Genomic DNA, 13,438 nt, shown 5'->3' on the forward strand with positions numbered 1-13,438 from the left:
GCAAAAATTTTATTCCGTCAATATTAATACTTAAATGAAACTAATTCTTCCACATAACAATATAATTGTTGCTTGAATTTTTATTAGATATCAATTTATCTTTTATGTATTTTCCGATATTGTCAAAACAAATTTCTATGAACTATATGATAAAAATAAAAAAAAAACAGCATTCAAAGTTTATATTTTGTATTTATAATTACGTTAAAAGATAAAGAATAAAATTCCATAGTTATTGTAATGTAATGTTGAGCGAAGTTTTGGAAGAGGAACAAAGAAATATAAAATCGGTACGTTTATGATATTCGAAGTCGTGTTTAATTCGTCCAATTTATTTAGTACGCTATATCGTAGTAATCTCTCTATGAGAATAAGGATCACAAATTAATTGGTAAATCACAGCTATTTCGACGTGACATAAATCTAGATGAATCTATACAGACGAGCGAATAAATCCGTCGAATAAATTTACATCGGAGGAAATGTACGGATATAAATCTTATGAACGTCGAATGACAAATAATATATCGCAGTAAATACAATAACAGATAGACGCGTCGAAGAGAAATTGAAAAAGAAAACATTGTCCCACCCGATAATCGTAAGATAATTGATAAACTGTACGCTGTCACAATAACTTCGTCGTTTAATTCGCCGGTTTAGCAAAAACGTATGGTCTAACCTATAAAATATATCCAATGTGATATATATATATAATATATATATTTATATATATGTATGCGTGAAACACTCCGACAACTTACAGTAGCAATTATTGCAATATATAATTATATATATATATGTATATCTATATTTTTATATTTTTATATTTATATATAATCTTTGAATCTCTCTTTTTCTTTTTCAATATATTTATCTTACAATTATTACTTACAATACTTACTTACATAAACGTACATAAACGTCCACGCGATTCTGTCCACGCATTGCACTTTAAAGTTCTAATCGCCTCGCAGGCACGCCGTGTGTGTATACGCATCGCACGCATAATGCCCGCGTGTTTGCACACGCGGTCAGATTTTGCCTCTCCCCGAAAGGGTCCTTATACGTATTATTCATACTTACATTGCACAAAGAGTATTTACCGTTCTCGCCTTCCACGCTCACACCATGGTGTATGGTCAATTATGCTAATCGCTGACTGCACTTAACGAAATAATTAATTGAGTATTCTGTAGGTGAGAGGTCGTCCGTGTGCATGTATATACATACACATGTTTATACATACACACGTACGTATATGCAAGTTGCTTGTTGCTGCTTTTTTTCTCTTAACGTAACACATTTTTTAATAATAATATAAACTTTTATCTTTTTATATATTACTTTTCAATTTCATTACATGGAAAGATCGAATTAATATTAATGATTACAAATGAAGAAAAAAGAAAATTTATCTGAAAATTAATTAAAATTGATTTCCGATATAAATCTGAGTTTTTTCAATTTTTGCTAAGAAAAGATATATTCTAAATTTATTAAAAAGTTTGATAAAGAGAGGGCAGCAACGAGACATCTCGTATAAATGCAATGTGAATTCCTTAAGTAGTATTACTTTAATCTTTCATCGTGATCACGTTTATCACTACGGTGTCCCTAGTACAATTTTTATTTGAATTACCACAAATCGCAATAGTGCATCCGTGAGCTTGAATATACGAAATGCGGCGAATGGAAGGCGGATTCGTTCGCATTGGATTCCATTATATTCTATCACTCGGCGAGATATTTTTAACGAAGATTTTATGTAGCTCTGTTTTTGTCACAATTCAATAATTCTCTCACATCGATCAAAACCGATCTGAACTTTGCGCGGAACAAATTAGTGCAAATTGATGTAATTTCGACTATCCAGAAGAAAGTAGATAGAAACGTTAATTCATTTTATTAGAAAAGTCGTCCAGCTTCTTCGGAAAACTAACAATTCTTAACGCAATGGAGGATAATTGGGGATCTCGAGTATTCGGGAAAGTTTAATCCAACTCGAACGCAACCTCGAAACCTTCCTTCCAGGTGCTGGCGAACCTTTGCGCGATCCACGATTACATCGAATGAATACCTTTTGAATACGCTACACGTACTAACGAGATTCGATCGTGGCTCGCGAGAGCGTTCTTCTATTATATAATTACAGGGGGAGATTAACACTCGAATTAATTAAATTAATACTTTATCGATTTACATGTTAGATTCCGTATCGCTAGAGAGGGCCTTTATTTCCTATCTAACGCTCTCGTAGACCGGCAGCGTACGTTTTTTCTATGTGCTATGTATATCTGTGTGTGAATAACGTATATGGATAAGTGTAATTATTCACATTGTGTGCGTAGCGTCCGCAGGGTGCTCGGATGAAGATGCTCTTCGATCGTTTGATCCACGAACGCGATCAACAACCTTCCCTAATCGATCGTTACCAAGATCGGAATTCAGACACGATTCAGATTCGCGAGAATACGAGAAACTGCAGAAACGTACGATCATTTTTCGAGACTTTTTAAGGTCGTCTTTTCCTTTCTACCGTCGCGCCGTGCGGAATTCGTGTCCACCGGATAACGAAAGAAATCGGCAGAACGTGCGAAGTAGAGAGCGCGTTTCGAGTACGATAGCTTTTCGCGGATTCTCGGTGCTTCATGTCGTTCCATAAAATCGAGGTATTGATCATGCCCGTACAAAGGGATTCCGTCTTGCTCTTCGATCTACGATTTTATCGGATTCGCTGACACACTCGGATAGAGTTCGGCGAACAGAAGGAATGTTTACGACTGTGTTAACCCGAACGACGTGTGTGCGGGCATATGTAAATTCGCGCGTGTTTCGGGATAAAAAATAGTTCTGCATTTATTTTCTCCTCCCTCTCAAAAAATGATATTTTAATATACGTAACTTTTAGATCGAGATATTCCAGGATTCAGTGATATTTTTCTCTGGCAATTGTCAATATGTTCCAATTAACAACAAGCGAATTAATTCTGAATAAAATAGAATTTTAATATAAACCTGTGAAGTTATCTTAAGGATCTTATGAAGTATTTTACTGATATATATATATGTGTGTGTGTGTGTGTGTGTGTGTGTGTGTGTGTGTGTGTGTGTGTGTGTGTGTGTGTGTGTGTGTGTGTGCGTGCGTGCGTGCGTGCGTGCGTGCGTGCGTGCGTGCGTGCGCATAATTATGGCAGTGTCTATTGAATGGATAAGATTCTATTTTACTTGATAAAGTAAACATTTTATACTGTATATTAATGACATATTTTAACACATTGTATTCTTTATAAATCAAGAAATACAGAAACTCTAACAATTTAGAAGAATTATTATAAAATTGAAATATATCGAGATAATAAGTTTTTGTATTCAAGATATGAACTTTACATGAGTTTATTTAATTAATGACAAATAATGGAAAGTGAAGTGTATTATAAATTTCTTGCGACATATTGTTTCGAGCTTTCCTTATATTCGTAAAGGTAAGATTCAGCGATACACGGAGAAAGATAAAGTTTCCTTGAGAAATCTAGTAAAGGATTCCACGACGTGAAGCAAATTTGCGGGATACAAGCGAGATTTCGGGACATTCCTCAGTTGAAGTCTTGCGAAGTCTCCGAATTTTGAAGCTCGACAGACTGTAAAATTGAAATATCGATCTGTACTATCAAAATACTATCGTAGATAAATCTTTGTTACACTCCGTATTGAAATCTTTTATACAGTACAAATTTTTTAAAAGATCAATTTATATTAAAATTTTTTTTTAGATCCACATTTATCATATACGAATTCATATCTCTTCTTGACATATTTCTTGACACATTTCTCCATGTCAGGAGATACATTTGATTTTCGTATACGATTAATAAACTCGATCGAAAAGCTCGGTTTTTCATACAAAGAGATACAGAAATTCTTACACGAAAATTTTCAAGAGAGTAGCTTTCGTTGTCGAAACAGGAACCGCTTACCGCGTCTAAGTTTCCGCTAGGAATCCATTTAAGTCTTTCTGGAGAACGCGAAGGATCTAGCTAAAGAAGATCCTCGAACCTGCCTCCGGCTTTCGCGACTCGACGGGCCGTAAAATTGGGATATCGATCGATCGAGGCCGCAGCGAAGAAAATTCCTACCACTGTCGATTTAGGCATTCACCTGGGACCAGCTGTGTTTCCCGACACCAATAACGTTAAACAAACACAAGAAGTTTCGACGATGGTGATGTAACGCACGCGTAATATTATTGAAACGACATTATATAATTCTGACGCAAATTGGATATCATTCAGAAAATATTGCACTTAAATTATTTGCGTTTACTAAATAAAGTACATTTAATACGTGTATACATGCAATTGCATGTGATTTTAAAATACAACAAAATGATATTAATATTTTGCAGAGAAGGAAATAATATTTCAATCAAATTATACAATTAGGAAAATGAGTCTTGCGCGATAATAGCACTTAATATTTGCTCTGATATGTACAAATCGCGCGAAATAATGAATGTGATTATATAAATTCAATTGAAGAAATTAATTGCACTGATGTCAAATTAGTAGTCAGTTTTCTCTGAAATATCTAAATTGTAAAAAATAATTTCATAAATGTGATAATAACTGTAAAATTTAACCTAACCTTTACACTTTAATCGAGAGATATGTCAATCCAAATGTTTTGAGGCAAACTATTTTTAATTTGAACTGTTTTCCGATTTAACGCTAATAAAACATGAATCAATTCATATCTCGTTCATCTAAGAAAGTTCATCTAAGAGAATAAGTTATTCTCTGCGGAACTCTTTAGCAAAATTCAAATTTTATAGATTAATAAAATCAAGAGGTTTATTAAGTGTTAGAAAATAGAAGAGACACACATTTTTAAGAATAGATGAATATGTATATGTATATTTGAAACAGTGAAATTGCATCTTGAACAATTTTCGCTTTGTCGAGATATTTGGCTTTACTAATCGATTATCATTTCTTTACAATCAGATTTTGATACTTAACGGGGCTATCTTAAACGATTAGGATTTTAATATCTAATAAATTTTTAATAGTAGTAGATTAGACATGAGAAATTGATTAGACATGAGAAACTAATTTATTATCATTTCCGACGATTCTCTCATTGCGCGCATAAATATGTCCGATTGGAAAAAGAAAAAAAAACGATACGCGAGAATGTTGTTGGCACTTTGGGAATGGCTTTTGAATACACATATGCCATTATTTTTCGCGAATGGATCCCACACATAAATGTTATATGTACAGGCACAAAGATTCGTCGAATATCGCCGGAATACCGGAAGCGACGTTTATGCGCGTTGGAGAGCATGTCTCTCTCGCGAACTCGTAAATTATCACGGCCAATAAATAACTCTTGGGTCGATGAGCGATAGCGATCAAAAGGAAACCGTCTCGTGATATATGTGTATTCTGCGCACCCTGCGGGGGTTGGTTGCTAACCTTCCATCTCTTAATCCATACGCACGCTCAAATACGTTAATGTGCATGGGTTATGTGACGTGTTGTATGTACGTGTTAACGTGTGCGTCGGTGATGTGATATGTGCGGCGAGACCAGTCGCGTTCATTCTCACACTTTAGTTTTTACTGATGCCTAAAGCACGCTTTAATTTTCATTTATTTCCATTAATCGTTTTCTTCCAAAGTCGGTCATCTTCAATAATTTGCAATATAATTTGCAATTTTTAAATAAAAATGAATATGTTATCGACTCGTTTTATTATTAAAATTTTTCATTAAAATTTATACAAATTTTAAATGAAATGGGAGTGTACATCTGTCAAAATATAATTTTGTAAATTTACGCAGTTATATCGTGTAAATTTCATTTCAGATGATAATTATTCAACGATAGAAAGCTTACACAGTACACAGTACTCATAGTATCCTTTCAAGACGAAGAATCATAGACGGAAATGGCCACTTTGGAAGACTGACGAGTCGCGCAACTTAGATACTATAATATCACACCTACTTTCATTCTTGAAGTCAAACTTTGCGTCTCCACTTCAGTCACACACAATGTCTCTGCTTGCTCTGCATTTTTTTTTTCTTTGCGGCTGCACGAACTTCGTTTCACTTTCTCCGTCTTGCATTTACTCTCACGTGCACTCTCTTACTTTCCCGTCACGCTTGCTCGTCTCGTTTTATAGCGTCTTTTCCGAAGAGCGGTCGAATAGACTACCTCTCGCAGAATCCTTTTTCTTTCTCTTTCTCTCTCTCTCTCTCTCTCTCTCTCTCTCTCTCTCTCTCTCTCTCTCTCTCTCTCTCTCTTTCAGGATTTTCTTCTTTTCTTCGCGCTTGAACGTCCGTGCTCTCGCTCCTCGCGACTAAACGCCCTTTGTCGTCGGCAATGAAACACGTGAAACAACCAGGTTGTATCCTGCGAAGTGAAAATTCGTCGGATTCGTCAGACGATCGTGCGTGACGTGTCCGGAAATTGGCAAATATTTCATCGAATTGTACGTCCACGGAAACTTGTATGCAATTTTACAATGAAACGATAATCATACGCGATATACAACTTTATTCGTGAATAGATAATATACTGTATGACTGATTATATTTTACAAAAGAAAAACTGTGAAAAATGGAATTGTTGATTTGAAACTCATGTTGAACGAATATTGTACTGATAATAAAATATTGGTGTAGAAATTTTGAATTTCACATTATACGTTTTTATTACGACGGAATGCATATATCGCTTTAAATCGGGTTTTCGACGTTATTTAGTCATTATTCATATCGCACCAACGGCATACAAATTGTTTTTGTCGAAATAATTACAAATTTAAACTTTAACGCGTTTCTGTAAGAGAGCCTCCCTCCCAATAAAATTATTATTCGTACGTGTATAACTGTGCAACTGCGCATTCGCAATTTTGCAATGCGAGATATCCGAATTATTAATCTCGTTTTGTTGGTGCCGGCACGGCAAATCCATTTATCGATTTATACGTAATTCGCGTTTCGCTATGGTGTAGCGACTTATACGCGTTTTGGTAGTTAATCTCATGCGTGTCGTAAAACGGAATTTGCACGCGCTGCATCAGAATTTATATCTCCGCGGTACGACGTGCATGCCGTATGAAGTACGGCTAGTTCTGAACCCCACGACGGTAATTGTCGGAGTATAAAATGGAACAAACTTTATTACAAAATATAGTTAAACACGAATTGAAAGCATGATTCTCCAAATTTACAATAAATTTATATGAAGCGTCGAAAATTATCTGAAACTTAAAGTCTTAACGACTTTAAAAGAATACGAGATTACAAATTGTAAATCTAAAAATTTAAATCATCCGAGTATCATCGAGCGTTATTTTTATTCAACAACATTGCGTTTGCGTTATCTGACTTGTGATATTCTGACATTTATACTATTAGCAGTAAAATCTTAAAACTCCAATGAGAAGTTAATGACGACTGCGAGCCGCAATCGAAGAGAACTTTAAAGAGTCTTTCGGATCCGGAACTCGTTAAAAGGATCGAGAGTTAAATATGATAAGGAGAAATCGAAGAGAGAAAGGGAGGAGCTTCTGTGAAAATTATGGGAAAAGTTTCAACTATAAGTATTCGTCTAACAGAGAATACTGATCTATAAAAATGATTTAAAATATGCAAAGGTGTGTTCGCGTCTATTTCCTGCCTACAAAATTACCTACAAAATAATCAAAACGATCCTTCCACTTTTCACGCAAATCATTAATTCAAAATAACAACAATTATTATGACAAGAGAAAAGTAATAACCGATACAAAATCTTTTTCCTAAGTAATCAAGGCAACGATGCAATAATTAAGGAAAATTAATTCTTCCATGATCGCTACGATCGTCTTATCTCAACGAGATTTTCATCTTTCACGTGTCTTTCCTAACTAATCTGCCGACGAAACAAGTACGATAGCGGCGTATCGCTAAATAGGGGATCAAAGCGTCATTGGACCGAGCCGATTGATCGCTCTCACCGTCGCTTAAATCCTAAGCCTAACTTTATACTTAAGGATCGGACAACTGACACTGAAATTGCCGCGCGTTCCCGAAGAGCGCGTCATAACGTAATTCTTGTTCGAGAAGGCCGACTCACACGAGAAGGCCGATCGGTCACGTTGTGAGCAGGATGAACGTAAGGATCGCCGATAATAACGGGGCGAGGAGACCGGCACGGATGCTGCGTGCAGCCGCGCTGATATCACCAGCGCTGAGCCTTTGGTTATTCACGTATGCCTTCATCACTTTACGCTCATCCTGGAACACGTGCGAGCCAACTTCGGCGATGCATTTGATCTTGGCCTGCCCGTTGCTCGTGAAATGCCGGGGTTCAACCTCCAATCGCAATCCCAGGGTGTTGGGGGTGCCCCTTGTGCTTATGTCTTTCAACGGCGCATGTTGGACAATGTTTTCGGGCGATACCTGTAATGAATATAATTGAAATAGTTCAATGAAAAGTCAAAATTTTAGTGATGTAGAAATTGAGGCTAGGAAATCATAGTGAAATTCAGTGTTCTTTTTGTTCTTAGAGAAGATGGCAGAAACATTTTAAACTGTAATTGTCTTGACTTAAATATTGATTGATAATAATTAAGTACTCTTGAAATGCGAATATTAGCAAATATTAGCGAAAGTCAAACAGAAAAGGACGTTGTTAGAATTTTTATGAGATATAATAATATATAATAATATACTGTAATAATAATATACTGTAGTAGGAGTCCAAGTTTAGTAACATTTTTACAAGAAACATCAGAGTCATTGACAACTCCAGAGTTTGGACAACTTCTAATAAGTTTTGTCAATTGTTTATAAGATAGAATGATTGGCACCGAAACAAATTAAATTTATAATTTAACAGTTATTTAATTATGAAACACATTTTTATACATAATTATCTTTTCATAACATTTCAAACGAGAAAAGCGTTCAACTATTACGTTATATTTAATTTATTTTAAAAATGAATTTTCTTAACCCTTTGACGATGGGAGGTTGCTGAAAAAGTCAATTATAGGAAAACTAATGTTTAAGGGTAATTTTGGGTCGCCAAATTCGAATCTAATCTTAGCATTTCAAAATTCTGTAATCCAAGATGGCGGATTCAATATGGCTGCCATAGAAGTAGTCAAAAATGCAAATATTATTTGATATCCATTAAACTCACATTATAGAAGTATGCAGTATCGATGATGCTCTTTTAGATTCTGAAAGCAAAAATTTTAAATTCAAGATGGCGGATTCAATATGTCCGACGTTGAAGGGATCAAAAAATTCAAATGTTGCTTGAGACTCATGAAATTCATATTACAGGGATTTTGTTGATACTTTCTTTGCAGTTCATCAATACGAAAACTTTTGTTACTGACAGTTTCGAATAAAGAATATTCACAATATATTTACATTCTATTGACATAGTATGCAACAAAAAATATCCACAATATATTCAGAACGAAACTGAAAATTCTCCAGTCATGCTTCTTACTTCACTAACGCATCATCAATCAAATTTCTACAGTCAAATTTCTAAATTCGAAAAGAGCATCATCAAAATCCTTGTAAAATGAATTTCATAGATTTTGAACAATATTTGCATTTTATCACCATTTAGACGACAGCCGTATTAGATCCGCCATCTTAAATTTTAAATTTTTGACTTCAGAATCGAAAAGAGCATCATCAAAAATTCTTGTATAAAAAGTTTCATAAAAATAGGGCCAATGATTTATGAAATCAGAGCGGAGAGCATGTATGTATGCTTCCCGACGTCAAGGAATTAAAAATGAACAATTTTATTATATGGTTCTAAAATAGAGACTACTGAATAATAACGATAATTAATATATCAGGAAATTTTCCGCATCTATGTGATTATATCGGAAAGAAAAGTATTAAAAATTAGAATTATAATTCCATTTAATTTATGCTTTTCTATGTGATCGCACGATTGATTACAATAGTTGCTAACTCAAACGTTGCCTCTTTTCGATGTATATTAAGGATCGTATTATGCGAGCGTTAAATATACGCGTGCTATGGTATAATAAGAGGAAAATTTCGCTGAAAGTCGACACACCGCGAATCGTTTGTTATGTGCCGGGCTGCACCGAAAGAAAAGCGGCGGCTGGTCGGCGCAGCCGCGGATGAGAAACGAGCTCGCTGAAATTTTTGTCTCGCGTGCTGTTAAAGGCGAGCTTTTCTTTCAGGCTGAGGTGAGAGAGCGAGAAAAATCGGATTACGTCCGCTTTAAAATTTCTGACGACGGATAAATTCGCGTGTCAGATCATTTTTCCGTTCCGTTAACCGAATTATTTGCAACTTTCTATTTTACACGGCGCATTGTTCCTCGCGGCGGAACCGTTAGTTATTGTGCGGCGCGGAAAAATAATTGCTTGTAATTTCGTGTATTCCGCCTTTCTTGACGCATGCGGGAGATCGTATCTTAATCTTGCAATAATTAACATTGAGTATCTTGGCGATTATACTCATTAAGATTCCAACAAGGAGATTCCATTGAAAGTTTTCTTTTATTCGTAAATAACTAATGGCTAACATTCCATTGAGCCATTATAGAAGATTTATATCTTTGTAGTTAGGATTTTCTTTCAGCTTCAATGAACAAACTTTTATAGAAATATGAAGATAGTTTTCCGCAGTCCGCCGCTTCTCAGTACGATAATACGATATTGTTAGGGGAGTTTCGAAAAACTTGGACAGATCATAGGATCGTCCGCGAAACGCTATGGGACGCATACATATGCAGCGAACGATCAACGGGCGTTTGGCTTTAAGCGTTCGATGTTAACCATAAGCCGTGGTACGAGCCATGTAACTAATCGAACTAGCACATTGGACCAAGCCAAACTATCGTCCTCGCTTTGTGGTAAGGTTCGCCGACTCCGAAGTTAAAGCCCCAGTCCATGGAGAACTGCTGTTCGTAGATAATGCTCGGGTTCGGACCGTCTTACTTACCAATAACTTCCGCATACTGAAACCGAGAATAATGGACGCTGCATGACACGAAATTTTGGTGTATGAAACGCCAACGATCGCAACGCGAATAATCGCGAGCGCTATCGCTGTTTTCGCGTAAATAAAAAATTATATCTGATGGATGTATTTTGCGTAAAATAGCTAAAACACGCGATGTATGCTAATTGATAGTAACGAAAGAATTCTTCAAAATTCCCTTCCTTCTTCTCTCTCTCTCTCTCTCTCTCTCTCTCTCTCTCTCTCTCTCTCTGTCACTGCAAAACTTGCGTCACCATTGTTTTTCCCTTGTTTTTCTATTTTCTTTTTTTTTTTTATAAAAATACCAGTTGCGCGATAGTTGCATTTTGCTGCTTGCATCCATACCAGTCGTGTTGGGTTTATTGATGCATTACACCGTTTTGTATTTTGCATTTTGCGCAACGTCGCGCAACCGAGTATCTAATGCGTCGAAGTGAGGATTTTAACAAATGTACCAAAGCTGTTTCAATCGAATTTTATTGGCCCTGGCATCCTTTTGATTTATACGTTATTACGTTTTATTGCGACGCATAGCTCTGAAGCTTTTTGAAGAGTGCTTTGTATTTTATGCGAACATAATGACTATATAAAATGTTACGGTGTGATGCGCGCTTATAAATTTCAACCCTATTAAGTATCTCCTTTTACATGCATATTTATGCTACGAGAATTAATTTTATGAATTCTTTAATTCTGATGAATTAATTACTAATAACAAACGGATGATAAACTAATAATGAATGGATTAAAATTATTAAGCGTGCTGATTACACTCGTACATTATTTACAACTCCCGCTTTGTTTTATCTGAAAATCCATCTTTTTCCAGCGCTAATTACCACGCAAAATGTAGTACCATTTAATTAAATTCGCATCTCCTGTGCGCGTTAAAATTTCACTGATATAATGTACGCGTACTACACATATTGTTAGAAGGAGAGTACCGACTAATTATATTCGAATCTTTTCATCGTAGAAATCGTGAATTTGATTTCGGGAGAGAATAGAATTTATAATAGAATAGTTTTACTTGATTATCGAAAGCGATGCGCACTGAATATGGAGGCACTGATAATTATAATTGGCAATAGATCTCGACGATGGTGGCGGGACGGTGACCCCCATAAACCTTCAGAAGGCAGTCATTATCGGCGATGATGGTTAATCGTCAGAGTGTGTTAATTCGCACAAGCGATATTTCAAGGCCGTCGTTATGTCGAGGCCGCGTCGTCGCATCGTATCGCATCGGCACAGCTACCGCTCGGCGACGATTGGCCGATGTCATATCGATGATTTATGCACGTCTGTACGGATACCGGAAGATCATTGTTCGTCGTTCGCACGGCGTTCGCGCTCTCCTACGTTCCCGTTCCGCGTGCATTGTGCTCCGCCTTTTCACCGCGAACGGCTCGTCCCATACGAACAATGTTTGCCGTGGGGCCGCGGGCCGCGGGTCGTGGGCCGCAGCCAAAGGGCGATTTGCCCGCAATTTCTGAAGGATCTATTGTGCAATCGCCAATCGTGACCGGAATCCCGCGTTCGAGCGAGCGCGCTCGCGACAATGGGAAACGATTGGGAAACCGTATGTGTAATATGCATTCCCGCGAGGAAACACGGACTCCCGCATGCCGGGAATTTTTCGATCGCGCGGTTTCACATGGCGCATCTAGGACTCGTACGTGACGAAAAACGAAGGAAAAACGAGGATACATCTTTCGGTTACATTCTTTTTTCATGTGTTATCACAAATTCCATGTGTAGTCACAAATTGACGAATGCAATTTTTTTTAGCGATAACTTTATGAAAATTGTCACTTGCGTCTAACGTCTAAAACGTTATATAAATCTCTAAATTGACAATATATAAAGGTAGTGTTTTAAGGCGATGCTGGACTTGTCTGTATTAGCGACAAAAAGCAATAATTTTTATATTTGCTCTCATTTTTTATTAACTTTATAGATCTTTATAGAACTAGGAATTTTTTTCCACAATTAAAGTTTATGCATTAATACTTGTTTAGCATATGAATTTCATATCAAGAACGAGACAAAATTTTAAAATTTAGATCTTTTTTACCATTTGGCATCTTAAAATGGCGTCCAAAGCTATCAAGTCGCGTCAATATTTGTTTTATATAAAAATTTTAGAGCTTGTACCTAAAAAACTAATATTGCTAGACTAAAAGATTACATGAAGAAGCAACGTTGAGTTTTTAGAATTAGGCTTAGACACTTATTACGATCAGGGTAGTAGCAAAAATTTGTTTATATGGTATTGTGTGTGTGTGTGTGTGTGTGTGTGTGTGTGTGTGTGTGCAGAAATGTATAAATGGGTGTATATAAATATACATAAATGTATCTATGTATGTTTAGATGTGCATATGTGTGAACGTT

General features: G+C 36.2%; 1 protein-coding gene across 3 annotated transcripts in view; it reads right to left on the minus strand.

Moving 5' to 3' along the window:
• Nucleotides 1-295: 295 nt before the first annotated feature.
• The window catches only part of LOC105434317 (uncharacterized), a 188,833-nt gene continuing 175,690 nt past the window's right edge, over nt 296-13,438 (minus strand). For all 3 annotated transcript variants that reach the window (XM_089085156.1, XM_011650005.3, XM_089085157.1), the window contains one exon: nt 296-8,455. In XM_089085156.1, coding sequence (XP_088941282.1) covers nt 8,147-8,455 — 309 coding nt within the window. In that variant the 3' untranslated portion in view covers nt 296-8,146. The remainder of the gene's footprint in view (nt 8,456-13,438) is intronic.

Source organism: Pogonomyrmex barbatus, unplaced genomic scaffold (assembly GCF_055798465.1).
Source record: "Pogonomyrmex barbatus isolate J1 unplaced genomic scaffold, ASM5579846v1 scaffold1, whole genome shotgun sequence".
NCBI classification, from domain to species: Eukaryota; Metazoa; Arthropoda; class Insecta; order Hymenoptera; family Formicidae; genus Pogonomyrmex; species Pogonomyrmex barbatus.